Below are 27,194 nucleotides of genomic sequence, written 5' to 3'. Positions count from 1 at the left end.
TTCTATTTAGTAATTGCAATGATGATTGTGGCACCCGTTTTGCTTTAAAAATCCATGGAAAGTATCCCTAAACCAACACGAATGGCATTTTGAGATGAATGCAGTTTCGGGCAATGATGTAAAGTTAATGTGTTCCAAAGACGTCGCCACCCTGCGCTTTTCCAGTTAGTTTTTATACAAAACGCTGTCATCGTCTTTTCTTGTTGTCTGTTTGCAATGCAAAGCCGTAGGAAAGTGGGTGTTGTTGAGAGGTGTTGAAATAAAAGGGGGAAAATACCAGGGAGCTGTGAGGCGTAAGGCAAGCAAATTTATGCAAATCCAAAGCGATTTTCAACACTAACTAAAATGAAACGCTTTGCAGGGGGCGCACAAAATAGGGGCGTGGCAGCAGGAGGAGGCAGGATGACTAGTAGTAGTAGTAGTAGCAAATTGCACAAAAATACTTAAGCACTCACCACTCGCTTACAGACGGAACTTACCTATGCCATTTTGTATTTGTGCATTTGCAGTGATTCAAAAACGGAAAAACAGGGTGGACGGGGGGGTTTATTGGATAATATTCAATGGACAGGGTGGGTGGATGAGTGGTAAAATGCAGGAAAAACTAAGGAAGGGAAAATGCAGAGTAGTAAAAACAAACAGCTGCAGGAACTTGGCGTTTAGCTTAAGCAAATGATCAACAAACCAAGGGAAACTCGTGTTTGGAATGGGAATGGGAATTGTAATGGGAATGGACCGTTAAGGAAGTGCGAATAAATTTGATGACCAGTTAAAAGGAATTGTCCGAGGAACTGGGAATGAATAAATGAGTCAATTATCTGGCAAGGACAACGAGTGTGCGACTTTTTTTTTTACGACTTTTCCCAGCATTCGAGCGAAAAGGTAATCAAATGCCGAGCAGATGTTTTTCAAGCTTTTCCAGCCACCCATTAGGTAGTAAATAAAGTTGATAAGCTACGCTTGTAAAAAAAAAGCTGCATTTAACTTCCAGAAAGTGCTTTTAACTCGGCGCGCATAATAAAATGAACTCGTTCTTCTTAATTGATTCGTAATATATGAAAAGGTTGTAAAGTTGCCAATTAAACTACTTTTCCAATACGATTATTATTGTGAATGTATATTATATATATATTTTGTGTTTCCCCTATCCTTTCAGGATCCCTGCACGTTCTGGCTTTGGAGCACTATTTGCCGTCGCACGATGAGAACGGCGAGTTCCACATTCCCTTCCCACCGTCCAGTGAGATCTATGTGTTCAATCGCTATGGCCAGCACGTGGCCACCAAAGATCTGACCTCCGGAAAGACGCGCTACAGCTTCCTGTACTCGAAGAACACCAGTTTCGGCCGCCTGTCAACGGTGACCGATGCTTCCGGCAATAAGATTCAGTTCCTGCGCGACTACAGCAATGTGGTAAGTTCGATTGAGAACACGCAGGATCACAAATCGGAGATCCAGATCAATGGCATTGGCATCATGACCAAGCTGAGCGAGAAGGGTCGCCAGGAGATCGAGCTGGACTACGATAGTAACACGGGTCTGCTGAATTCCCGCTCCTCTGGCGGTGAGACGTACATCTATCAGTACGACGAGTTTGGTCGGGTGACCGGAATGATACTGCCCAGCGGTGAGATCGTGAGGATCACCTCCCAGCTGGCCGATAGCCAGGGTCTTACTGTCTACGTCCATGCCTCCGTGGAGTCCCTATTCTCGAGGGAACGGATCGCCGGCGAGGCCAACGAGCTGCTGGTTCTGGGCGGAGTGCGATCCACTTTCCTGAAGCGCGGACAAGCCCACGCGGATGCGGAATTGAAGGCGAACAACACCCTGGTGATCCATGGCGACAATGGCGTGGTGGTGGAGGCCTCTGCCGTGGCCAGACACCCCCTTCTGGAGGCAGCGCTGCCCGTGGAGGCGGAAATGCTGGCCATGTGGTCGCACCAAAGTGTCACCATGGGCGAGGGACTGACCAACTCCATGTACTCCGTCTATAGTTTGGTGGGGGATGTCAGGAATCCACAGCAGACGCTCAACCGTGAAATCTGGGTCAACCAGTCGCGTGTGATTGGCGTGGAGTTCGATCAGTTCACCAATCGCGAGACCTTCTACGATTCCCGACGCACCCCAATCCTGATAGTGGCCTACGACCAGTCTGGCCTGCCCAAATCCTATTACCCCACCAATGGCTATCCGGTGAACATCACCTACGATCGATTCAATCGCGTCGAGGGCTGGGCCTGGGGTCCAGCGGAGCTCAAGTACAGCTACGACCGACATGGTTTGCTCTCGGAGATCACCTCGCAGCAGGATGGCATCGTGTCCTTCGTGTACAACGACTGGAACCTGGTCTCCGAGATCGGCTTGGCCAGCCAGCGAAAGTTTGTGCTGCAGTACGACGATGCTGGCGGCTTGAGGCATGTGGTCCTGCCCTCCGGTACTCGTCACAGCTTCAGCATGCAGACCTCGATTGGATTCATCCGCTGCACCTACACGCCGCCGGGCAGCACAAGGGCCTATCTGCAGCACTACAGCCATGCGGGAGCGCTGCTCCAGACAATCCTACCGGGCGATGGAGCCCGCATCGTCTATCGCTACAATGCCGCTGGCCAGTTGACGGAGGTGGTCCATGGCGATGGCAGGAGTGAGTTCCAGTACAACGAGGCCACCGGAATGCCGAGCACCGTTTCGCACACGGAACGGGAACTGGAGTACCGATGGGACTTCGAGTATGCCGCCGGTTTGCTGGCCGAGGAGCGGATCGATTACGTGGCCAAAACGGGTCTCAGCAATGCCAAGTTTAGCTACGAGTACGATTCCCAGCTGCGAGTGGTGGCACTGCAGGGCAGGATCGGTGGTCAGAGTCTGCCGACGCAGGCCTTTGCCTACGATCCGCGCACCGGCAGACCCAGCCTCATTGGCCAATTCCGATTCTCGCAGCCGGCACAGAATCAAACCCAATTGCATGACGGTACCGCTAGCTTCACACGGACGGTGGACGGACGCTTCCAGACGCAGCGAATGGCCCTAGCCATCCATCGGCTGGAAGTGTTCCGCATGGAGTTCTCGTATGGAGTGCACGGCCGGATCTCGCAGACGCGCACCTACACGCGAAACATGGCGGTCAATAGCTATACGAATGTGAAGAACTACACATGGGACTGCGATGGGCAGTTGGTGGGCGTGGAGGCCCAGGAGCCGTGGGGCTTCCGTTACGACGACAATGGCAACCTGCTGTCGCTCACCTACAGAGGCAACACGATACCGATGGAGTACAATGCGCAGGACAGGATTGTGAAGTTCGGCGAGGGGCAGTATAAGTACGATGCGAGAGGTCTGGTGGCTCAAAATGCCAGAGAAGAGCGCTTCCACTACAATACCCAGGGCCTGCTCGTCCGGGCCTCCAAGCGGGGTCGCTTCGATGTGCGCTACTACTACGATCATCTGAAGCGGCTGACGACCCGAAAGGATAACTTTGGCAATGTCACACAGTTCTTCTACACCAACCAGCAGCGACCGTACGAGGTCAGCCAGATATACTCGCCGCGGGATGGCAAGCTAATGTCACTGACCTACGACGATGTTGGTCATCTGATCTACGCACAGGTGTACCGGCACAAGTACTATGTGGCCACGGATCAGAGTGGCACACCACTAATGCTCTTCAACCAGTACGGCGAGGGCATTCGGGAAATTATGCGTTCACCATTCGGTCACATTGTGTACGACTCGAATCCGTATCTGTATCTGCCCATCGATTTCTGTGGCGGCATTCTGGACCAGGTGACCACGCTGGTGCACATGGGCGATGGTCGAGTGTATGATCCATTGATTGGCCAGTGGATGTCGCCGGACTGGCAGCGTGTTGCCGAAAGGATCATCTCCCCAACGCGCCTGCATCTGTACCGATTTAATGGCAACGATCCCATCAATGTGGGTCACGAACGTCACTATCCGGAGGACTTTGCCGCCTGGATGCGCACCCTGGGCTACAATGTGGGCAATCTGGTGCCGCAATTGGCCCGCGATCTGTGGCAGCCGCCAGCACTTTGGGGCAGACCACCGGCCAATCCGGTGGCCCTAAATCTGCGACGGCCCTTCGATAACATTCCCACCATGGCGGTGGAGAGCGGTTTCCTCGCACACCTAAACGTGCGCCGAATGTCGGACTTTGAGCAGCTGTCGGCACCACCGCGTTCCGCCCTCAAGTGCGATGTGATGGACCCATCGCCCAAGACGATCGGGTCCGATACGGAGCCACCGTTTGGCAAGGGCATTGTCGTCTCCCGTACCGCCGATGGCCAGGCCATTGTGTCCAGTGTACCGGCGGCGAATGCCATCTACCGGGACGTCTACACCAGCGTATTCAATCGCTCCAAACTGTTGCCTTTCACCTTTGTGGTTCACAATGCCCAGCAGGACTCGTTCTTCTTCGTGAAGGAGGACGCCTGGCGGGCCACCGAGGATCGCCAGCAGCTGAAGCGTCTGCAGGGTCAGGTGAACACCACATTCCATGAGATCACAAGAGAGGCGACTGTGGGCAGTGGGCCAGCGGGAGCTGCTAGTGGCGGCGCCGGCTCCTCATCATCCTCCTCGTCATCAGCCAGTGGTGGCTCGTCCTCGAATACGGGCAACTATCTGGACGTTAAGATACACGGGGCACACGCCATCATCAATCTACGCTACGGCACCACCGTGGCCAAGGAGCAGCAGCGACTGATGCACCACGCCAAGCTGACGGCGGTGCGGAAGGCGTGGCACCGCGAAAAGGAGGCACTCCGCAGCGGACTGACCACCGCCCTCGAGTGGAGCCAGCAGGAGACCGATGAGATCCTGAAGCAGAGCTACGCCAACAACTACGAGGGTGAGTACATCCACGATGTGAGTCTATATCCGGAACTGGCGGAGGATCCGTACAACATCAAGTTCGTGAAGAAGAAGGGCGCCACCGGCGGTGCGGCGGGGGTGCCTAATTCGCGACGTCGACGCCGCAGATCCACCGATCTTATCCAGGAGAACGAGGAGGAGCTCCATCGCGAAGCCGACTGTTAGCTCCAGAGGAAACCCCTGAAACCCAGCCACTAAAACGCGAGGAGCGCAGTGAAAACCGACGAACAAGAGACACAATTATTTATATTTATACATATATATATATATAAACATATATATATATATATATGTATGTATGTAGTACATAAATCTATGTTATCGAACCAGTTTTTTGATGTCAAGGAACATTATATATATATATATACACGTATACATAAAATATTTTTTTTTATTGTTAGCCACTAGAGAAAAGTAATGAAAAGTAAAGAAATAAAATGTATGTAAACTAAGAAAGCGACATGCCAACATAATCCCATGTAGCTGCATGTACGTTTATATATGTGTGTGTGTGTGACGTCAGCTAAGCCGCAGATACATTTGCAGTACAGATACAGATTACGGATTACAGATACAGCCACGAATATAGACGAGTTATAGATATACAGATATCTATATATATATGTACATCATATATAGTATACATATATATATATATATATAACGATAATGGATAGCATAGTGTAGTAGTCATACGAGCATAATGCGTACCATACATACAGAACATATGTACATGCATACTCACCACAATAAGGGGCGCAGGAGGAAGAAGAAAATTAGCGGGGCGGGAAATTCATGGGAACGGGCGTATCTAATTTTTTTTCGTGGTACTCGAGCTTTTTGAGACTGGCATAGTTTTAAACAAAACCAATTGAACGCGGGGACTGACCGACGGACCTTCAGGAGCTGATCCCTTGGATCTTGCATTTGATACCAACCATCCAATGTACATAAGCGGAAATGGAGAGAGTGGTGGCGGGAACGGAAACGGAAGTGGACATTTTGAAGGACAGGCCCAGACCAAAACTCGCACACACACACACACATGTACGCATAGACACGCCGACGGACTCACTACAATAGACAACCGGTTTTTGGGGTTGTGGGAGATTTTTGCTTTGCGAAAGCTGTCTCTCGTTTGCTTTGCACAGTGTCAGCTTTGAAAATTAAATGGAAAAGAAGCGAAAAATAAGAAACGTAATTATAGAGATCGAACAACAAAATGTAGCTGATAGGAAAAATGTTTTTTTTTTTTAATAAAATATGAAAAGATATATATTAAATATAGAGAACACACACACATATTTATAGCGAGAAACCTATAGCTGTAATGTCCTGATAGATAAGTTTAAGTTTTGTCCTACTTAATTAATTAATTTATTCAATTTTATTGTTCATACATACATACATATATGGCCGAGGCAAGGGCAAACACATCCACAATCCAAAAAGAGAAAAAAAAAATATTAAAAATTATATATCAAAGTAATTTTAATTATACATACTAATGCTATTATTATGTGGAATGTGAAATGTTATGTTATTATTTGTAAGTCTGCTTTTCTCGAACTCAGCTCAATGCGGCCCAAATAAACTCAAAACCATAAAACGAATCGAAATAAATAAAGCTTAAAAACAGTATTAAAAACAAACACAAACATAAAATAGATATATGATTTCAGCTTTGGAACACCCAGATCGAGATCGTTGAGCTTTCCGTCCAATTTGATTGAGATTGCCAGGGATCCAGAAAGATATTAGATGCCAATTAAAGTAGAATTTGACCGAATTAGTTGACCAATTTTGCTTCGCTTATGAAAACCCCACTTTTTGCAGCTCGAATTTCACTTGTTTTCCATTGGTGCTTATCGAATTTATTGCAACAACTATATGTATAGGTATAGTTGGATAATTGCGTGTGTGTGTGTTGATCGTTTCCTTTCCTCCTAGAAAATAAGCAAATAACTGCTAATAACAAAAAAAAACCGTAGAAAAGGAAAACAAAAGATTGCTGAATTAGTTGCGAGCAAGCAAGAAAACGAAATTTTATAAAAATTAACAACTCGATAAAACAGACCACAAAACGATGCCAAAACGATCGATCAATTGGTTAAGAAGCTTAAAAAGGGAGCATGAGGAGCCGGCCAAGTAGAAAGCAGCTTAGTGCAGAATGAGTGTCCGTATGAGTGTCCGTTCAAGGGAGCGAGTGTTGTCCGCCCAAGAGCGATTAGTATCGGTGAAGGTGTACTGCTAAATGTCCGTAAATAGAAGAGTGACCGCTCAATAAATAATTATTGTCCGTACATGAGAAAAAGAGAGTCGCGTGCGTGCGATAGCGTTATATCAAAACATAAGAATGGAAATTCGGAGTCTCTCGATATTTTCCGGAGTATCTGTGTATATATACTAAGGCTAATCAAGGTAAACTAGTGTTATATCGTATATGGCACCGTGCATCGTAATCTCTATTTCTATATATATATATATATATATATATATATATATAAAAATATTAAAAAAAAATATATACAAGCTCACACAGAAAGTGTGCAATTTTTTTTTGCTTTTTTTTCTCCATCGTTGTCGCGCCTAACTAGATGTAAAATAAACGAGACAAACTATCGGATAAATGGCATATATAAATATAAATAAATATATGTAATATGTATAGGAGTCTACATGTTAGTTGTATGTGTGCGGGGTACCACTGTACTTTCCGCTCGAATTTCTCCCATCTGGTTTTCGATTCGTTTCCATTTCCGTTTCGTTGATTGGCAAACCAAAACAATTCGAAAAAGAGCAGGAGTCAGTTACCTATTAGAATTTGGCAAGCATAAAAAGCAAACAAGCAACAAAATGAAAACAAACAAAAAAAAAACGAAATGAAATTGCTTCAAAAGCAAACAAAAAAAGATAAACAAATGGCACACTAAAATAAATATTATTGATTAGAGCAAACTATGAAATGGCTTGAGAACGGAGAAACCGAAATAAAATAAAGTAAAAGTAAAATATAAAACAAGAACAGCAGACGCAGCAAGAAATATTTATGTGTACATAACTGAAAAACCCAAGTATTTTAGGATATTTATGTTAGAGCTACACAAACTTCAACTTAAACCGAAGGAGTAACTTACAACTAAACCTAAACTTAAAACTAAACTAATGCTAAAGTTGAAGTTGAGGGGCGAAAAAAGAGGAGAAATACTTAGCAAATAAAGAAACAGGGAAACAATTGAGATAAATTAACATTTAAACGTTTTGCACACCACAAACAAAATAAACAAGCTAAACAACAACTAGAACACAGCTCACACAGATACAAACACACACACATACAGATACAGATAAACACCCTCCCACATACACCAACATAAATACAGATGCAAGTACATATACACTTGACAGCAAAGCAAACAACAAAATTTAGCAACAACAAGAATTTATGAGATTAATAAACATATAAACAAAATAATATAAACAAACCAACCAAAAGGCAGCGACGCAACAAGAAAAGTTGAAATACTTATTAAAAACAAATAAACGCAGAGGAGAACAATTAAAAAACAAAAAAACAAGAAGAACAAATTATATTTATTAGACAAAATAGCAGAGAAGATGAATCTGTAGTATATCGAACTATGTAATTCACAAATAGTAAATAAACCAAGCAAACCTAAGGAATATTGTAGGGCAAATTCAAATTAATTGAGAAACGAACAGAAAACACCCCAACTTTTTTTTGTCTGTGTAAGCTTAGTGGAGAATTCAAGGGTCGGCGGGGGGATGGGAGTGAAAAACCCCCTCTACCATCCCCCGCCGCATTGTCAATGCAAACGATAAACGATAACCCCCATTCATCACCTAGAACCCCCTAGGCATATGCATATATGTATCTATCGGTAAATGAACAATTATATATGGCATTATATTACCACAGCAGAACAGTAAACTAAAATGACATAAAATAAAAGTAACTACGATAATTATTGCAATAATGATAATGATATACCATATATGTAATGATTTCAACGCAAAACGAGAAATATTTTAAGCGCATTAAGTTGAACTATATTATATATGAAAATATATATATGGAAAAAAACAAAAAAACAAAAAAACGAAAAAAACAAGTGACAAGCGGTAAAGATAAACCAAAACAAAAAAAAGAAAAAACCACACAACACAACTTCTGAGGATATCAAGGGTCTAAGAATAAATAAAACTAATGAATTAATTAAAAATAAATAAATGAATATGAAAACTAAATGTGAAGCTATACCCCTGTGTTTTTATTGAACTTAACATATGCAGACTTCATAAATTTAAATTGTTCAAGCAGCTATCAGCTTTCATTCTTATGGCAAATAAGAATTTCTGAGTACACTAAGACTTATTTTTGCCCTAAATATAATTTGTTGTAAATTAATGATGCGTTGATTGGAAAATTACATCCCATTTGATCGTGCAGCTGTGCAAGGACATACATGTGTACATATTGCGACTACTTTCATAAATAGCGATGCCTAAATACCCTGGAAACGTGATCATTGAAGCGGTGGGTAAATGTCAGTCGAATCATTCATCCCACACCCCCCCCCCAAGGAAGTTAAGCCCCAAAATGCATACATAATAATCAACTCAGTTGGTGTTGCTGCTGCGACGTTGCAGCTGTCTTGGCCAGAGCGTTGACACACATGCATGCCAAATGCGTTTTGAGGGGGCTAAGGAGGCTGAGGGTCGCTCCTGCTCCGTCTCCGGCTTTTGCCAAAAGATTTGGCCAGGCCACGATGCCGGAGCGAAGCCAGCAGCTGTGCTAGATTTGAGTGAAATGTTGCTACTTCTGGGTGGTGGGTTTCGGGTGTCCTGTAACTGCTACGACTGCCAAAGCCAAAGCCAGTGCATCGCCACCTTCGCCACCTTCGCCACCATCACCGCCGTCGCAATCTCCATCTCCATCGGCAACTGCAGCTGCAGTTAAATATTCAAATTTATACAAAGCATCTTCAGGTGCTCGTTGAGCAGTTGTGTGTTGCCTGTTTACCAACTACAAACTATGTGTCAACAGCGGCTCAGGCCGAGACAGATGAAGAAAGCATCCAGCATACAGCATCAACCATCCACTTCCTGCACCACACAATTCTGCAGACCTGCTGCATTATTTATTCCCGACAGAAAGGGGAGGCGGTACTCGGTACTCACCTTTCCCAGGTCGAGGCTGCTCTCCATTTTCTGCATTTCAATTACAGACTTGCTGGCAACCTCCATCAACCCCATTTCCATCGCCATCATCTGCATCATCTGCATCATCAGTATGCAGCTTTGCCTGGAGAGCTGTTTCCTAGCCTAGACCTGACACCCAGCCAAACACATAAACGAAGCCAAAACACAAAAATAGACACGAAAAAAATATAATTGGCACCGAACCGGCGCCAATGAAGTGGCCGTTGACTATCGGCGCAAAACTATTTCGATCCAGAATGTCAGTATACCGAAAGCGTATGCCAAATCAAAGATTCAAAAGCAGACAAAAAAATCCAAATATTTCTGAAATATACTATATATATAAATATATACCATCTGAACTGGAAAGGCTTTTATAATTGAATAGACTTCGAGTATTGTATTGTAAAGCTATTGTTGCCAAGCGTTTGCTACACCAAATAGCTCAGGCAAAGGTAAGTCAATGTGCAATGCAAATAAAAAGTATTTTGAATGTTTTCTTTTTATTTTCCTAGTCAAACCAAAAAAAGAAATAAATGTTTCTTATACATATGTATAATACTAAATATTTATGTTGCTATCAAAGGACTTTTTGGAATAAGCTGACAAATGGAAAAACTCATTTCAAAGCCATGGAATTCGCAGGCGATCTGGAACAAAAGACACAAAATGTCAACTATTTTGGTCTTCGCCTTTGATGCGGCAGCGGGACATCAAAAAGATGCAATGTCAACACACACACACACGCAATGGCCACATTATTAACTCGGAAGAAATGAACTCCTGGGCGTGTCCAGGATTAGGATGAGGCCGGGAAACCATGCGACAGACTCACGAGCCATGGCAAACTTTAGCATATTTGTTAAATACTTTAATTAATAATTTAGAGCAGGGGCACGCTGGGTGGGTGGTTGGAAGTGCTCATACAAACAAGGGGAGGCGGGGGAGAACCCAGAAGTTGAGCAAACAACTAACAAAAGATCAAGGATTATGCGTGCTCAGTCCATGGGCATGTAAGCGTGTGTGCGTGTGTGGGTGTGTGGGTGTGTGGGTGTGTGGGTGTGTGGGTGTGTCGGTGTGTGAATGTGCTAGTGTGTATTTTCCGGATGCGGTGAAAGAGAAGGAAAAGCGCTCCTAGGACTCGGGCCTGTAATAAAAAGAAAACAAAGAAGATTAGACTAAACGGAGCGGAGGCCAAGAAGAAGCCGGCTTGATGAGTTTAATTATTTGAATGCTTCAGCTCACACACACTCGCACACACACAGACGGAGGGGGTGGAGTGGGGTGGGGGAGAGAGGGAAGGAAAAAGCCAAGGGCGCACCAACCAAACAAAAGGCAGATGCTTTTGTCATATGCACACGACCTCAACTTTTCCAAGGCCCAGATGCCAGAGTGCTGCCCCACAGCCCCACAGCCCCACAGCCCCACATCCCCACAGCTTCGCAGCCACCCAACAAGCGACCTGCCGCCACACACACACCACACCACACCACACACCACACACCACACCTACCATCCTCACCTTTTCAGGCTGAGAAATGCGAGCATCCCCAACCCCCTCCACCTTAGCCCACCACCACCAGGAATCCTTTCGAGACCAAGAATCCAAGGCTCCCGAGAATGTGGACTCCAAATCTGGTCAAAGAGTTGTCCTCGTCCAAGGAAACGCATTTGAATTCCAAGCGAAAATAACAGAAATTAAATACAAGGTTAACATAATTGTTGAAATGATATGTGAGTAATAATTGATTGTTTTTCTTTGCCTTCAGGCCGATCGGCAGGTTGCATTGAAAGCCGTTGAGATCGAAAGCCGTTTAAAGTGCAGCCTCAATTAGCATTTGCCTGTCGGACGCTTCTGATCCTGGTCTGATAATGGATGAGCCAGGACCTCCACTCTTCCGAGTCCTGAGTTGCAGCCCCTCTCTCCTCCCTCCTCGCACTTTTTTTCCTTCCTCTCGTGGGAGTGCATTCAAAGTGATGCTCTGTTCTGTTTTCAATTTGGTTACATTCTCCATTTACACGCCAGTCGCCGCTTTTCGGAGTGTGGAGCTTCGCAGAACCCGACAGGACGACCTGCAGTCATTTCTGCATCCCATACCCATACCCATTGCCGTGCACATCCCGCATTGGCCGCCACTCTATTCAAATGAATCCCCATTTGGCTTCCACTTGACAATGGCAGCGTGCCCCTTTCCTTCCTGGCCCCTCCCGTGAGTCACTGAACTTAATTTGGTCACACACAATTGATTCTTTTTACAGGTGCTGGCAACCGGGCCACCTCCCCTCCCACAGACAGACACACACTGGATGCCATTGTTGCAGCTGCACGGCGAGAAAATGCATTCTCCTTGTTGGTATTCATTTAAATTCACTACCCGCCGTGCGATATTACATTTCTCTCAGTGCAGGACTAGGTAACAGAGAGAATAGTGTGGAGAATCCTGGGGAGGAGCAGGATGTGGAGCGGGTGGAGCGGGTGGAGCGGGTGGAGCTGGAAACTGGAGCCAGTGACGACATGTTTGCAGCCTTGTGCAAAACTCGTTTTGTAATTTGTGGCTGAAACAATGCAATTAAGTTGACATTAAGTGAAGTTCGCCCTGCTGGCAACTGGCAACTGGCAACTGGCAACTGGCTCCTGAATCCATGCTGGTGGATGCTGAATGCTGGATGCAGTCTCCTAGCTTTCGGTCCACCTTGGAGGTCACCGCATCCACTCCGCAGCCTCCACATGTCAGTCTATGTGTGTTCTCCGACCATGGCCACCCGTTTCTGGATGCCTGCAGTGGTAATGGGATCTAAAAGGGCACTTTCCACACGGAGCAGCCATTTTGCGGGCATCGGGGTCACCACTCAGTCGGCGGCTAAGCCTGCATCCCAATTGATGCTCGAACAGGAAAATTTGCTATTATTTTGAACTATTCCTCGGAGCTTTCAATAAATTTCAATAAATGAATGCCTTGGTGCTAACACAACTATGCATGCATTCGATGACAAAATAGTATTGATTAGTAAGCACTTATTTAATTAATATTATTAACCAACGTTTTCAGTTGAAGGATCACTTATTAATTGGCGCTCAAAAAGATTTCGGATACTTATCCGCATTGCAGATGGCAGATATGTGCATGCGGCCATTTGTATCCACCACACCTACCCCCGCACCAACCCTCCCTCAGCATCCAGAAATTGCAATCCAATTTCGTTTGCTGCCGTTTTGGTGAAACTGGTGAAACTGGTGAAACTTTCGAGTGATGCGATTATCCTGCGAGTGCTGCATTCGAACTGCGGTTGCCCTGGGTCCGGCTAATGTCCTGGAGCATGTCCGCCCCCAATGGCGGAGCAGGAGCAGGAGCAGAAGCAGAAGGATCGGCTTCCTGGACAGCCGAAAAAGAGGCGCCAATGGGCGATGGGCATGGGCATGGGCGATGGGATACATCAAATGCGATGAACAGCGGTGAACACATTCGCCGAGAGCCGCAGTCAAGTGGAGAATTACTGAAATTAATTTTGAAACATGTTCGCAACTTTAATGAGATTTGCGTGTGTGTGTTTCCCTCTCACTGTGTGTGAGTGCATAAGTGTGTGTATGCGTGTGTGTTCGTGTATTCTGCGGCTTTAGTGGGTTAAGCGGCTTATGTTGTTGCTAAGTGGCAAAAGAGCAAACCACCGAATGGTAAAAAGCATAATTAGTTGCATGCAACATCATGGCTACTGACATACACACTCACACTCACACACACACCACACGCCATGCCACGCCCCCATTTCTCGCCGCCGCCCTCCCCTTATCAAAGGGAAAAGGACTTTTCCGGAAACCCATTAAAGCCAAAAGCTGAAAATGGTTCTGAGCAGCTTTTCCGCCTCATTTCGCTTCTTTCTTCTCTGTATTGAAGAACGCATTTGTGCTGATTGGAAGTCATATTTAAAATAAAAAATTATTGCAAAAAGAGAAAGAAATTATGCTTATATATTAAGATTTAATGATCGCCTTGCGCACTTAATTATTATATAGATATTCGTCATATCGCTAACTGATTTTGGTCATTTAATCACTAGGCAGGTACAAATTAATTTGATTTGGTGATCACCTCTGTTTTGTGAGTGTGTGTGTTCGATATTTTTCTTTCGTAAACCACCGAATGACCTTCCAATCGGAAAACTCCCCTTGAAAATGACTCACATCGAGCTGTTTGTCACTGGACTGCCAAAGAATTTCAGAGAAAATGGGGGGAAAAGTGAACTAAAGTAAAAAGCAAACTCAACCAAGAAAATTGAATTCGAGAAAGGGTGAAGAAAGGTCCTGAAAGGGGAGTAAAAGGGATGGAAGGCAAGTGAATTAGTGGGCAAAACTAAAACTGAAACTAAAAACTCAGCAAGATTAATAGGAACACGTAAAATGTAATTATTTTCCTGTACTTGTGCTATTTGTGCCCGGCACTCGCACACACACACACACACACATGCCTTGGGACGTGCAAAGAGAAAGGGGGTGGTGGGGTTCGAAAGTTGAATAAGTTTGGGAAGTGGGAAAGCTTCACCCGCCTGGCATGACAACAAGCCAGGACTCTCACACGAACACATATGGCTTCTGGCGTTTAATGTCCATGTGTGTGTGTGTGCGTGTGTGTGTGTGTGTTCCAGTCTTCAACTCTCTCTTTCTCTTTCTGCCCAACACTACCTGTCTCTTTCCTGCAAAATGCCTCAGTCTCATTCGGTCCCTCTTCGTAACGTGTTTTGCCCCAAGTAGTTTTCTTGTGTAATTATAATTGCATAATTTATTTATAATATGATTTTCATGCTGTTTTCCCTGGGAACAGCCAAAGAAATGGGAGTACAGTTTGGAGAGAGAGAAAGAGAGAGAGAGAGAGAGAGAGAGAGAGAGAGAGAGAGTGAGTGAGCGGGAAAGGAGGAGGACAGCAGCATGATAGGGAATCCTCACAGCGCAGTTTAGTTTATGTACCAAATGCATTGGCAACTGCCGTTCGAGCTGCCGCACCACACAAACAGGATTGAATGCACTGGCAAAATATGTTTACTAATGGAATGGATAATTGGATAATTGGGCACTGGATAAATGGCGACCTAGTTAAGTCACCGAAAACCACGAAATAATTATAATAATCACAATCTGTATAACATCTCTTCTAATTAATGTTCTAGATGTGTTTTGTATAGAAGTATTTTTCATATATGAATCAGCTTGAATTTACTACAAAACCGATTTTGGTATCGTTCTCTGTACGGTTACGAGCGCTGCGAAGACCTCCATTTTTCCCCAGACAGGACGAAATGCCTAAAGGACCAAAGGGACCAAACAATCCAGGCAGTCAAGCAGCCAAGCTGCACTTTGGGCTGAAGTGAAATGTTACCAAACTTGCAGGAGCACATGGGCGTGGAAAGGGGTGCAAAGACGGGGGAAGGGGTGTACGTGCCGGTGCCTCAAGTTCATTATGTCTGGCCATATAAATTTCACTTGGCCACAGACCGAAATCGGAGTCAAATGGCTCTGCCGGCATTTAGGTGTATAATATGCCACGTGCACTGCCACACCAACACACTGACAATCACAAGCACAATCACAGACACAGACACAGACACACTCACATGTAGAGTTGCTAACTGGAGGGGGATTTCGAAAAATATGACAAAGAATTATTTCGGTGCTCCGGCATTTTTGGTGGCGATTGGTGACATCATAAACGAAGGCTGCACAGATTTGGCCAGCCAAACTGAAATAGTGTCCAATTTCAGAGTTGCCACGCCCATTAAACGGAGTCAACAGTGTTATCCTTGTCGATGCGAAAGGAAGTGCTGAAAGAATGCAAAGCCAAGGTGATTTATGCCTCACAAACTCACAAATGCCTGTGGTTTCCACAACAACAAAGTTGCTATCAGTAGTTTAGAAATTTCTTACTGTTCTTCATATTTGTTTGGCTTGGCGAGAAATCTGCCATACGATCAATTTGTTTGGCATTTAACTAAACATCACTAAACTCAGTGTTTTACAAATTAGGCCTGATGAGATTTGCAGGGTATCGAAAACTTGAAAGCCAGTAAAAAGAATCAAAAGTTTAATCCCCCAAGTCTAACAGCCCCACCCACAACGGTCTCTATTATATATTAATCAAGTCTTAGGACTCCACAGGATCCTACCCCCCTCCCCCACCTGCGTCGCAGTTGATTACCAACACTGGCCACGTATTAGCAGCACAGATAATCATCAAAATACATCAACAAACTTATTGTGGAGTGGGTAGTGGTGGGCGGGGGGTTGTGGGCTTTTGGGGCGTGACAATCCATGCAAATGCAGTGCGAGCTGCTGGGGGTTAAGGCTGGTTCAGGGGGTTAAGGCTCAAGGGGCCGGGGGCGGTAACAGGTAATCGTAATTGAAACAAAAGTTGTAGCCAAAGAAACTGTAGCATACGTTGCGGCGCCTTAAAAACCCATTTCCAACTGTTGACACGTGCCGCATCGTGCCGCGGCCTTAACGCCACCCTGCGCCACCTCCTCTACCCCTCACTCCCCTTGCTTGAACCCCTCTTAAAATCTACCCCCTCCCCACCACCCCCCCTTGAAACGATCTGAGACGCCGCCGTATGAAAATCACGCGACCGCATGCGAAGTAAACAACGTGAAATGAAAGTCATGCGTCGCATTTTAAAACGCGCCGGTGTCCCAGGACGTGGTAAACCCCCTCCCCCCTCTCTCTCCCCTGTTACCTTTTGGTCCATGGACGTAGTACCCACCCAGAATAGTACACCCATGCCATATTCCCAGAGATGCGCATAATTTAAAAGACAAATTTGCGTCGCCCGGGACTCTGATGAAGATGGCAAGGGTATGGCGATGAAAAAGGTACCGAAGAGGTGCCTGTGCACCTGAAAAAAATCTGTGTATATAGTAGTGGCATCGCAAAATGCAAAAACTATACTATTCATATTCTTCACAAAGGGACAACCACTAAAGTAAATGTAAGATACAATTCCCATATTCCCCATGGATATATACATATTATAGCTACACTAGCTTTTCTACTACTTCAGCAATTATACAATTAAAAGGCTAACTTCCCCAGTGTATCATCGCAATCAATGGAATGGGACACTCGAGCTCGGCGACAGAGATGCATTTGTAAGTACGCCTCATTATTGTTATTGTGCCGCTCGTTGCGGTGGCCCCACTCACCTGGAAACCGCCTCTCCGGGAAGGGAGGACCTCCTCCTCCACCCCTCTAAAAAATAAAGAACGAATTCATCCCCCGCCCCTGGAAAAAGGAGCCCGGCATTAGCATTAGCATTCGCATTCGTCACGTCGCATGTTTGGCTTCTGTCGTGCAGCGAAACGGAAATGGCAACAAAGTACAAAGCAATTTAATAAATGCCGGAATCACGTGAAGGTGTTAAACAAAACATTCATGCCCGAAACAGCCGACTTCCCCTGGCCGATAGAAAGTGTGTGTGAAATAAGAAGATGCATCTGAGTAGGCGAGGCGTAATTGAAAAACGGATTTCCCCTGGGGCAACAGGTGCCACCTCACACACTCACACTGCGAAGGTCAGCTATAAAATGATGATTGTACTTTGCATTATTGGCACAGCTAATAACACCGCAAAGCTAAGTAATTCTTCCACTATTTTCTACCCAAAAATGCCCTATTTTGTCTTACAAACTATGAATAAAACACATCAATAGGTTTTACCTAAAATTCTTTATTGGCTCATGGTTAAAGTGACACTCGAATCTGAAAGTTTGCATTTTCCCCCATAAGCAGCACTCTAATTTACTCGTTCAGTCGCTTTAATAAATGTCAATGCCATGACGTGGCCAGCCACTATTGTCCTGTTTTCCTGGTCCCGTCCACTCTTTCCTCCTGGCCGCCTCCTGCAATCGTCCTGTATGCTTCTCAATCCCTCTCAATCCTTCGCACAGTGGGCAGCGTCGGCGTCAGCTGTTAATAATGAACGAGGCGTGTTGGTATTAAACGCGGCTCTGACCTCAGCAACGAAAAATAACAGCGGTTTCTTCCCTTTGTTGCTGTAGCTGCAGCTGTGGCGACACTGAAAAGAATAACTAGTTGCTATTATACAATTGGATAGAATTGATGTTTTGGCACACTGCTTCAATTCGCCATTAATGAAGTAGTAAGATACATTTTAAGATACATTTTAAAGTGTGAAGTGTGAAGCTGATGAAAATGTATTTCCTTGCAGTGAAGCTTTGATAAGTGTGCAATTGACATCAGTGTGCAATTTTTCTCTGTGTAACATCGCTGTATTGCCGGACTGCGTATCTCGGATTTCGGATTCCGCATTCCGGATACGGCGAGCTGGCGAGTTGGCGAGCTGGCGAGCTGGCAATGGCAACGGCAATGGCGGCTGATCTTGTTCCGTTTACCTTTTCAAGTGGCCGGCGACACAAAAGCAAAAAGCGTGCCCATGTGTGTCCCGCTCCGTCGACCTCTCCATCCCTTGCCCAGTGTCCTTTTGGCGGGCATGTCCTTTTGACAGCTGAAAGGTGAAAAGGGGAGAATGGATTGCTGACATCAATTTGTAATTTCAATTAAAAATTTAAACGGCGAATGAGCATTCGCTGGCACGGCCGCGACTGTTGACCGTTTAACGGTTGGCAGAATATGCGTTTCTTGGTTTCTTTTGATTTCCTTATACGTTTACTATATATGTATCCACATATGTATGTACATATGTAGGTTTATATGTGGCCATAATTTGATATAGCGTATGCTCCAAATGGCTGCCCCGAGTACTTAATTTGATTTCTTTCGCAAAATGGCTTTCTTTTATGTAAATATGTACATATACATATCCTGACCACTGAGCTACAGAAAGATGGGGAGAGAAAGGAAAGTTGAAAAGAGTGCTCGATAACGGGAGAGGGGTAGGGGGAGGGAAAAACTTCCTGTTAAAGACGCAAGTTTGCAAATTTTCAAAGCATTTAAGCCAACTGGGAGTGCAAATTGGGTTACTGTCCCACTTTTTATTCCTGACCCTTTGCTTTTGGCAGTAAGTTAATATTTTTGAATAAGACTTCGATTCGACTGGAAATTGGGTTACAAGACGGGGTGTCAAGGGGTGTAAAGTCTTCTTCAGTCCCTGCAATAGTGTCCCATCAATTTCTGGCAGAAAATCGTGTCATTTAATTAAATAACGTTTCCTTCGAATTCCCATTTTCGTAAAATGCGGCTGCTTCTCTATTTCAACTCAGGCATGTAGTTTAGTTACTTCAAAATAATGTATACATTTATGTGATATAACTAAATATTTAATTTAGGAAATTTCTTCTTTTTCCTTTCATAAATATATTAATATAAATTAAGTGTATTATTTTGTTCCCCAAATCACACAAAATGAAGATAAGAATACGAAGGCCTGAAAAGTAGGCTACGAAAACCAACACTTCAGCTTGAGCTTCAGTAGGGATTTCGGTTTGCTGGGTTGGCCTCGCTCTTGGCCCTTCCTCTTCCTTCCTCTTCCTTCCTCTTCCTTCCGCCGCCATTAGTCGCGAAAGTGTCAACTTCCGCAGACGCACACTAGCACACATATGTATACACGCACACTCATAAAGAGTAAGACTTGGCTAAAAGCATGTCAAATTTTTGCACATCGAGAGAGATGGGAATCGATGCGATGGGCGGTTGGCTGGTTGGCTGGTTGGGTGGGTGTGGGAAATGCCTGCGAGAATGCATGATTGAATGATTGAGAAATTAATACACATTCGCGTATATGGCACACACACACGGATACGCAGACGGGCATGCAGAAGAAACCATCAACGGCGTCAGCTTCGTGAAATTATTCCATTTCACTTTACAACTGAATGCAAATTACATGCTGTAATTTCCTGCAAGAAAGCAAGAAATGAAGCGAAATGAATGTGGCACACACAGATACGCAGCCGAACACACACACGCTTGCACACTCGCACGCACACAAATGTATTTTGCGCCGAGCGGAAATAAAAATAAATTCGAAAAGTTAATATTAAATGTGCTACATTGGAAACATATTGTGTGTGTGCTGGCTTTGGTATCTCGTTCTCGTTCTCGTTCTCGTTCTCGTTTGGTTTTCTTTTTTCTCCCCATTTCTTTCACATTGGCTCCACCACTGTTTGGCACACCCCCTGCGCCCCTTTTAGGAGCGCCCCCCTCTGCGCTCTCCGCTTGGCTGGCGCTGATTTTCCACATGCCTAGCAGACAACAAGGGCGGCCACCCCCCCCCCCCCCCACAGACGGCCCCCTTTTCACTGCGCCCCTGCAGCCATTACCACGCCCGAACCTATCCGCTCAACCCCCTTTCCACCCCCACCCCCAACCCCGCACACGCACACGCACACCAGGCCAGAGGCGCCGGCGGGCGTCAGTGTCCCCTCCCCCCACGCCCCTGTTCGGAAGGTGCCACCCCCCTCATTTTACAACGACCATGCCATAAACAATTGCGCATTTTCAGCGCCGTTTGCTTACAGTTTCCTTTTATTTTGTTTTACTGTACTGCGCTTTTTGTTGTTGTTTTATTTGTATCTTCTTGTTTCCATTTTTGTTGTATTTTGTATTTTTCGCGTTTTTTCTGATTTATTTTTTTGTTTATATTTTTTCATGCTTGGCTCATTTTTACATTTTAATAGAGAGCAATTTCCATTGGATTTTTATTCTTTTTAATTTGCGCGCCATTTTTTGCACTTGCAGTTAATTTTTTTATTGTTATTATTTTCGCGCTCATTGTTGCTGGTTTTCCCCCCAGTTTTCATGCAACTGGTCAATGGTTCGCTTTTTGTGTGATTTCCATTCTTTTTTCCTGCCTCCCATACGTTTTTTTTGTTCTCCTTCTCTTTTTTGCCAACGCGTAAAATATGCTTAAATATTTTAAATTTAATCACACGCTTCGCTGGCCTCGGCAAATACGTCAATGCATATGCAAACAAATGATGTGAAGCTGCTTGACTGAAGGGATGTTGGGTGTAAGGGTGCATGCACCCCAATCGGAAAAAAGCCTTCAAAGTCAGGTGAGCTACCGGCTTTATTGGTGGCTGGCCATCTAAGGGTTAAGCGAAAAATCCGAATACAACCGGAATATAACCATATAACCGGTCAGCATTAATGGCAATTGCATAAGTATTCATTCAATTGCCGCCGCATACTTCTGACCACATACTTCATGGAAAAAAAGTTGAACATAAATTCTTAAATACACATTACATTAGTTAATTAAATTGGGTTACATTTTGGACCGTTTATATACATTTCCGCAATTTGACCTGTTTTCATTCATATGGACTTGTATTATCCACTTGGAAATGATTACAATTGCAGCTCCTTGCAGCTGGCAGCTTTCGTCTGTTTACCTGGCATTACCTCTCAAAATCATCTCCCATGTGTGAACGATTATAATTCGGACCGAATGCAAATTTCTTCTCACGTCCAGCCTTTGCATTGCATTCATTTGACTTGATTTGCTTTGGCCTATGAATAAGTGGAAACCAACGGCAATGAGCAATTAAGCATATGGTATTTGCGCATCCAGTTAAATCATACATCACTTTAAAAAAAACAAACTTTTTTCATTTTCCCAAAATTTAAACCTACAACTTTTTTCAACAAGTACCAGTACCCCCACAGTCTGCTTCATTTTGACCATACTCATAGTACACTCTCTTACTCTCTTATTTCCACTCTCTGCTTTCCCCTTCTGCAGCTTCTCTCTTGAGCTGTTTTAACTCTCGCTTGAAGTTGCTATAAATGCTGCTGTCGCGGTTTGAAACCTGGCTAAAATTCGATTGAGGAAATGTAGAAATGTAGAAACTGCATGTCAAAGAACTGAGCACATGTTAAATTTAATGTATTTTATAATTGTTAATTATATAAATTAGTACCCAATTACCGAATTTAATTCATTGCCATAACTAGCTTGAGACACAAATCTTTAGAAACTTGTAGCTCCTTGCAGTTGGCAATTGGGTATTGGGTGGAGTGGGAATTTTGTTACACTTTTGGACAACTACTTTCACTGCTATCGAAAAATAACAGATTATTTTTTATCAAAAAAAATCTAAAAAAAAATGTTTGTAAAAAATTTTATATTTTCAATTTCGATATCTGATCGAAGCTTTGTTGGGAAAATTGAGAGATTTTGGATTTCAGATACCAGGCGAACAGAAATGTCAGGAAGTGGCCAACGATCATTTCGATTTAAGTAGACACCTACTGCTAATTATGATCGCCTGGTGCATAAAGTAATTAAATGGGCCGTAAACCGGACTTTTAAACCGAGTTTTGGTGGTAAAATTGAGAGATTCTGGATTTCAGATACCAGGCAAACAAAAATGTCAGCATGTTGCACCTGCAACTCCTCTTCGTCATCGTCATTTAGATGCCTTATAATTGCTCCAATGATTTTCGCTGTATTTGGCCTGCTCAGCCCATTAAGATGGCTCAAATGCCCGACTGTCTGTCCCTTGTTGTACTTCTCTTGCTTCTGCAATGGTGCTGGGAAATTTCAAAATCCCATCGAAATCGGATCACAATTAGAAAAGTATTTTATTTTATTTTATTTTATTTTTTTTTTTTTTTTTATTTATTAAGTGAAGAATCTGTACATCATAATATTGTATCTTAACATCACAGGGGATAAATATTCTAGGGGTAACCAAACACTATATACAAATTAGTGAAGTAGGAGCATATATGCATAGCAGTTTTTACTGCTGTCCAAATGTCTTGGCAAAGCCTTGCCTTTTGAGTCGTCTCAGAGGTCGAGCGGGGATAAGACGTCTTGCAAGAAGGCTGCTATGACTCTGTAGTCTGTCACTGTATCGACTTGTGTGTCTCCCAATTTGTTCCTCAACTGTGTAGAGATTGAGGTCCTTATGGAGTGTAGAGTTCCGTACGTACCAGGGGCAGTTGGTTATTTGTCGCAGTGCTCGATTTTATTTATTTACTATCCAACTGGTTAAGGAGAAAGCTAGTTCTGCGCTTAAAGCGTAGATCTTAGGATCAGCATGTCCATCAATTAATATTTTATAATACTTTTAATTGAATTTTAAACCTAGCTTAAGTATTTTATAGTTTGCATTTGAATTTTCTAATATCTTCTTTTCTTTTCAGGTGCTGAAACCATGAATGGATGAATTGGTCGTTGGCTGCGCGAAAATTGATCCGTACTTACCATAAACATTTAATACTTACCTGTAAACAATGCATGAAATAAAATATTTTTTTGAACAAAAAAATTTTTTTTTGTGGGGGGCTTTGACTTTGCCTGAGAGTATGCAGCGTTTTTCTTACACATTTTAAGCTATACACAAAGCGTAGACAGTATCCGTTGCATACTTTCAGGCTGCTGATAGCAAGCGTTAAAGTGTATTGCATACTTTTGGTCTGCGACATTTATGGTTGTCATTAGTTAGGTTGCACAATCGAACTGATCGCCGGTCACCTACTGACATTTCTGTTCGCCTGGTACTTTAAATCGAAAAATCACCAATTTGCTTCATCTCGGAGCACCACAACCAATTTCTTCGGCCAAAATTGTCAGTTTTACCGATGCTAAATACCAGGCGAACAGAATCGAATAGCAGGTGGAAACGAACAGCTGATCGCTGAAAGTAAAGCTTACTTAGGGATGGGCGATTCAAATGAATCGTTTGTTATTGTGCACGTGTCACGAGCTTTGATCCGATAGACACGAAAGATCCCAGTGCATTTGAGTCGCCCATCCCTAAGTAAGGTTTAGTTTAAGCGATCCACCTGCTATTCGATTCTGTTCGCCTGGTACTTCAAATCGAAAAATCACCAATTTGCTTCATCACGGAGCGCCACAACCAATTTCTTCGGCCAAAATTGTCAGTTTTACCGATGCTGAATACCAGGCGAACAGAATCGAATAGCAGGTGGAAACGAAAAGCTGATCGCTGAAAGTAAAGTTTACTTAGGGATGGGCGATTCAAATGAATCGTTCGTTATTGTGCACGTGTCACGAGCTTTGATCCGATAGACACGAAAGCTCCCAGTGCATTTGAATCGCCCATCCCTAAGTAAGGTTTAGTTTAAGCGATCAGCTGTTCGTTTCCACCTGCTATTCGATTCTGTTCGCCTGGTACTTCAAATCGAAAAATCACCAATTTGCTTCATCACGGAGCGCCACAACCAATTTCTTCGGCCAAAATTGTCAGTTTTACCGATGCTGAATACCAGGCGAACAGAATCGAATAGCAGGTGGAAACGAACAGCTGATCGCTGAAAGTAAAGCTTACTTAGGGATGGGCGATTCAAATAATTCGTTCGTTATTGTGCACGTGTCACGAGCTTTGATCCGATAGACACGAAAGCTCCCAGTGCATTTGAATCGCCCATCCCTAAGTAAGGTTTAGTTTAAGCGATCCACCTGCTATTCGATTCTGTTCGCCTGGTACTTCAAATCGAAAAATCGCCAATTTGCTTCATCACGGAGCGCCACAACCAATTTCTTCGGCCAAAATTGTCAGTTTTACCGATGCTGAATACCAGGCGAACAGAATCGAATAGCAGGTGGAAACGAACAGCTGATCGCTGAAAGTAAAGCTTACTTAGGGATGGGCGATTCAAATGAATCGTTCGTTATTGTGCACGTGTCACGAGCTTTGATCCGATAGACACGAAAGCTCCCAGTGCATTTGAATCGCCCATCCCTAAGTAAGGTTTAGTTTAAGCGATCAGCTGTTCGTTTCCACCTGCTATTCGATTCTGTTCGCCTGGTACTTCTAATCGAAAAATCACCAATTTGCTTCATCTCGGAGCGCCACAACCAATTTCTTCGGCCAAAATTGTCAGTATTACCGATGCTGAATACCAGGCGAACAGAATCGAATAGCAGGTGGAAACGAAAAGCTGATCGCTGAAAGTAAAGCTTACTTAGGGATGGGCGATTCAAATGAATCGTTCGTTATTGTGCACGTGTCACGAGCTTTGATCCGATAGACACGAAAGCTCCCAGTGCATTTGAATCGCCCATCCCTAAGTAAGGTTTAGTTTAAGCGATCCACCTGCTATTCGATTCTGTTCGCCTGGTACTTCAAATCGAAAAATCGCCAATTTGCTTCATCACGGAGCGCCACAACCAATTTCTTCGGCCAAAATTGTCAGTTTTACCGATGCTGAATACCAGGCGAACAGAATCGAATAGCAGGTGGAAACGAACAGCTGATCGCTGAAAGTAAAGCTTACTTAGGGATGGGCGATTCAAATGAATCGTTCGTTATTGTGCACGTGTCACGAGCTTTGATCCGATAGACACGAAAGCTCCCAGTGCATTTGTGTCGCCCATCCCTAAGTAAGGTTTAGTTTAAGCGATCCACCTGCTATTCGATTCTGTTCGCCTGGTACTTCAAATCGAAAAATCACCAATTTGCTTCATCACGGAGCGCCACAACCAATTTCTTCGGCCAAAATTGTCAGTTTTACCGATGCTGAATACCAGGCGAACAGAATCGAATAGCAGGTGGAAACGAAAAGCTGATCGCTGAAAGTAAAGTTTACTTAGGGATGGGCGATTTAAATGAATCGTTCGTTATTGTGCACGTGTCACGAGCTTTGATCCGATAGACACGAAAGCTCCCAGTGCATTTGAATCGCCCATCCCTAAGTAAGGTTTAGTTTAAGCGATCAGCTGTTCGTTTCCACCTGCTATTCGATTCTGTTCGCCTGGTACTTCAAATCGAAAAATCACCAATTTGCTTCATCACGGAGCGCCACAACCAATTTCTTCGGCCAAAATTGTCAGTTTTACCGATGCTGAATACCAGGCGAACAGAATCGAATAGCAGGTGGAAACGAAAAGCTGATCGCTGAAAGTAAAGCTTACTTAGGGATGGGCGATTCAAATGAATCGTTCGTTATTGTGCACGTGTCACGAGCTTTGATCCGATAGACACGAAAGCTCCCAGTGCATTTGAATCGCCCATCCCTAAGTAAGGTTTAGTTTAAGCGATCCACCTGCTATTCGATTCTGTTCGCCTGGTACTTCAAATCGAAAAATCGCCAATTTGCTTCATCACGGAGCGCCACAACCAATTTCTTCGGCCAAAATTGTCAGTTTTACCGATGCTGAATACCAGGCGAACAGAAATCTCAGCAGGTGGCAGCAGATGCCAGCAATTATCATAGAACGAGACAACTATCTGATATTTCCATGATTGCCGTCCCTTGCATGCTTTCAGGCTCTAAAGAGAAATGCCGTTACTTGCAACGGAACTCAGATCAGAGATGCGCAGTCACACTGTGCACTTGGTGCTTCACGCGTTTATCACGAGATTTGCACGACAATCACGATTTAATTAAAATATCCCATGTGGTTGTTGGGAGCGTGACAAAAAATCAGTTACACGCGAGCCTCTCTATTTTAAGGAAAAAAACGGATCGTTGGCTGCCTACTGGGATTTATGTTCGCCTAGTGTTTAAAATCGGAAATCTCTTAAATTTCTCTAAAATTTCAGCCGCCCCGAATATTATTTTCGCTGCTAAATCGGGCAGTTTTTCGTTTTGCACACCAGGCGAACAAAAATCTCAGCAGGTGGCAGCAGATGCCAGCAATTATCATAGAACGAGACAACTATCTGATATTTCCATGATTGCCGTCCCTTGCATGCTTTCAGGCTCTAAAGAGAAATGCCGTTACTTGCAACGGAACTCAGATCAGAGATGCGCAGTCACACTGTGCACTTGGTGCTTCACGCGTTTATCACGAGATTTGCACGACAATCACGATTTAATTAAAATATCCCATGTGGTTGTTGGGAGCGTGACAAAAAATCAGTTACACGCGAGCCTCTCTATTTTAAGGAAAAAAACGGATCGTTGGCTGCCTACTGGGATTTATGTTCGCCTAGTGTTTAAAATCGGAAATCTCTTAAATTTCTCTAAAATTTCAGCCGCCCCGAATATTATTTTCGCTGCTAAATCGGGCAGTTTTTCGTTTCGCACACCAGGCGAACAAAAATCTCAGCAGGTGGCAGCAGATGCCAGCAATTATCATAGAACGAGACAACTATCTGATATTTCCATGATTGCCGTCCCTTGCATGCTTTCAGGCTCTAAAGAGAAA

The 27,194-nt window shown here is 44.1% G+C and overlaps 1 protein-coding gene across 6 annotated transcripts in view; it reads left to right on the top strand.

Annotated features, from left to right (window-relative positions):
* The window catches only part of LOC120457315 (teneurin-a), a 144,166-nt gene extending 135,007 nt beyond the window's left edge, over window positions 1-9,159 (top strand). For all 6 annotated transcript variants that reach the window (XM_039644814.2, XM_039644813.2, XM_039644816.2 and 3 more), the window contains one exon: window positions 1,157-9,159. In XM_039644814.2, the coding sequence (XP_039500748.1) occupies window positions 1,157-5,049 (3,893 nt within the window). In that variant the 3' untranslated portion in view covers window positions 5,050-9,159. The remainder of the gene's footprint in view (window positions 1-1,156) is intronic.
* The last annotated feature ends 18,035 nt before the right edge of the window (window positions 9,160-27,194 follow it).

Source organism: Drosophila santomea, chromosome X, assembly GCF_016746245.2.
Source record: "Drosophila santomea strain STO CAGO 1482 chromosome X, Prin_Dsan_1.1, whole genome shotgun sequence".
In the NCBI taxonomy this organism is placed as follows: Eukaryota; Metazoa; Arthropoda; class Insecta; order Diptera; family Drosophilidae; genus Drosophila; species Drosophila santomea.
The sequence above is the reverse complement of the archived record's forward strand: the minus strand, read 5'-3'. Positions and strand labels throughout refer to the sequence as shown.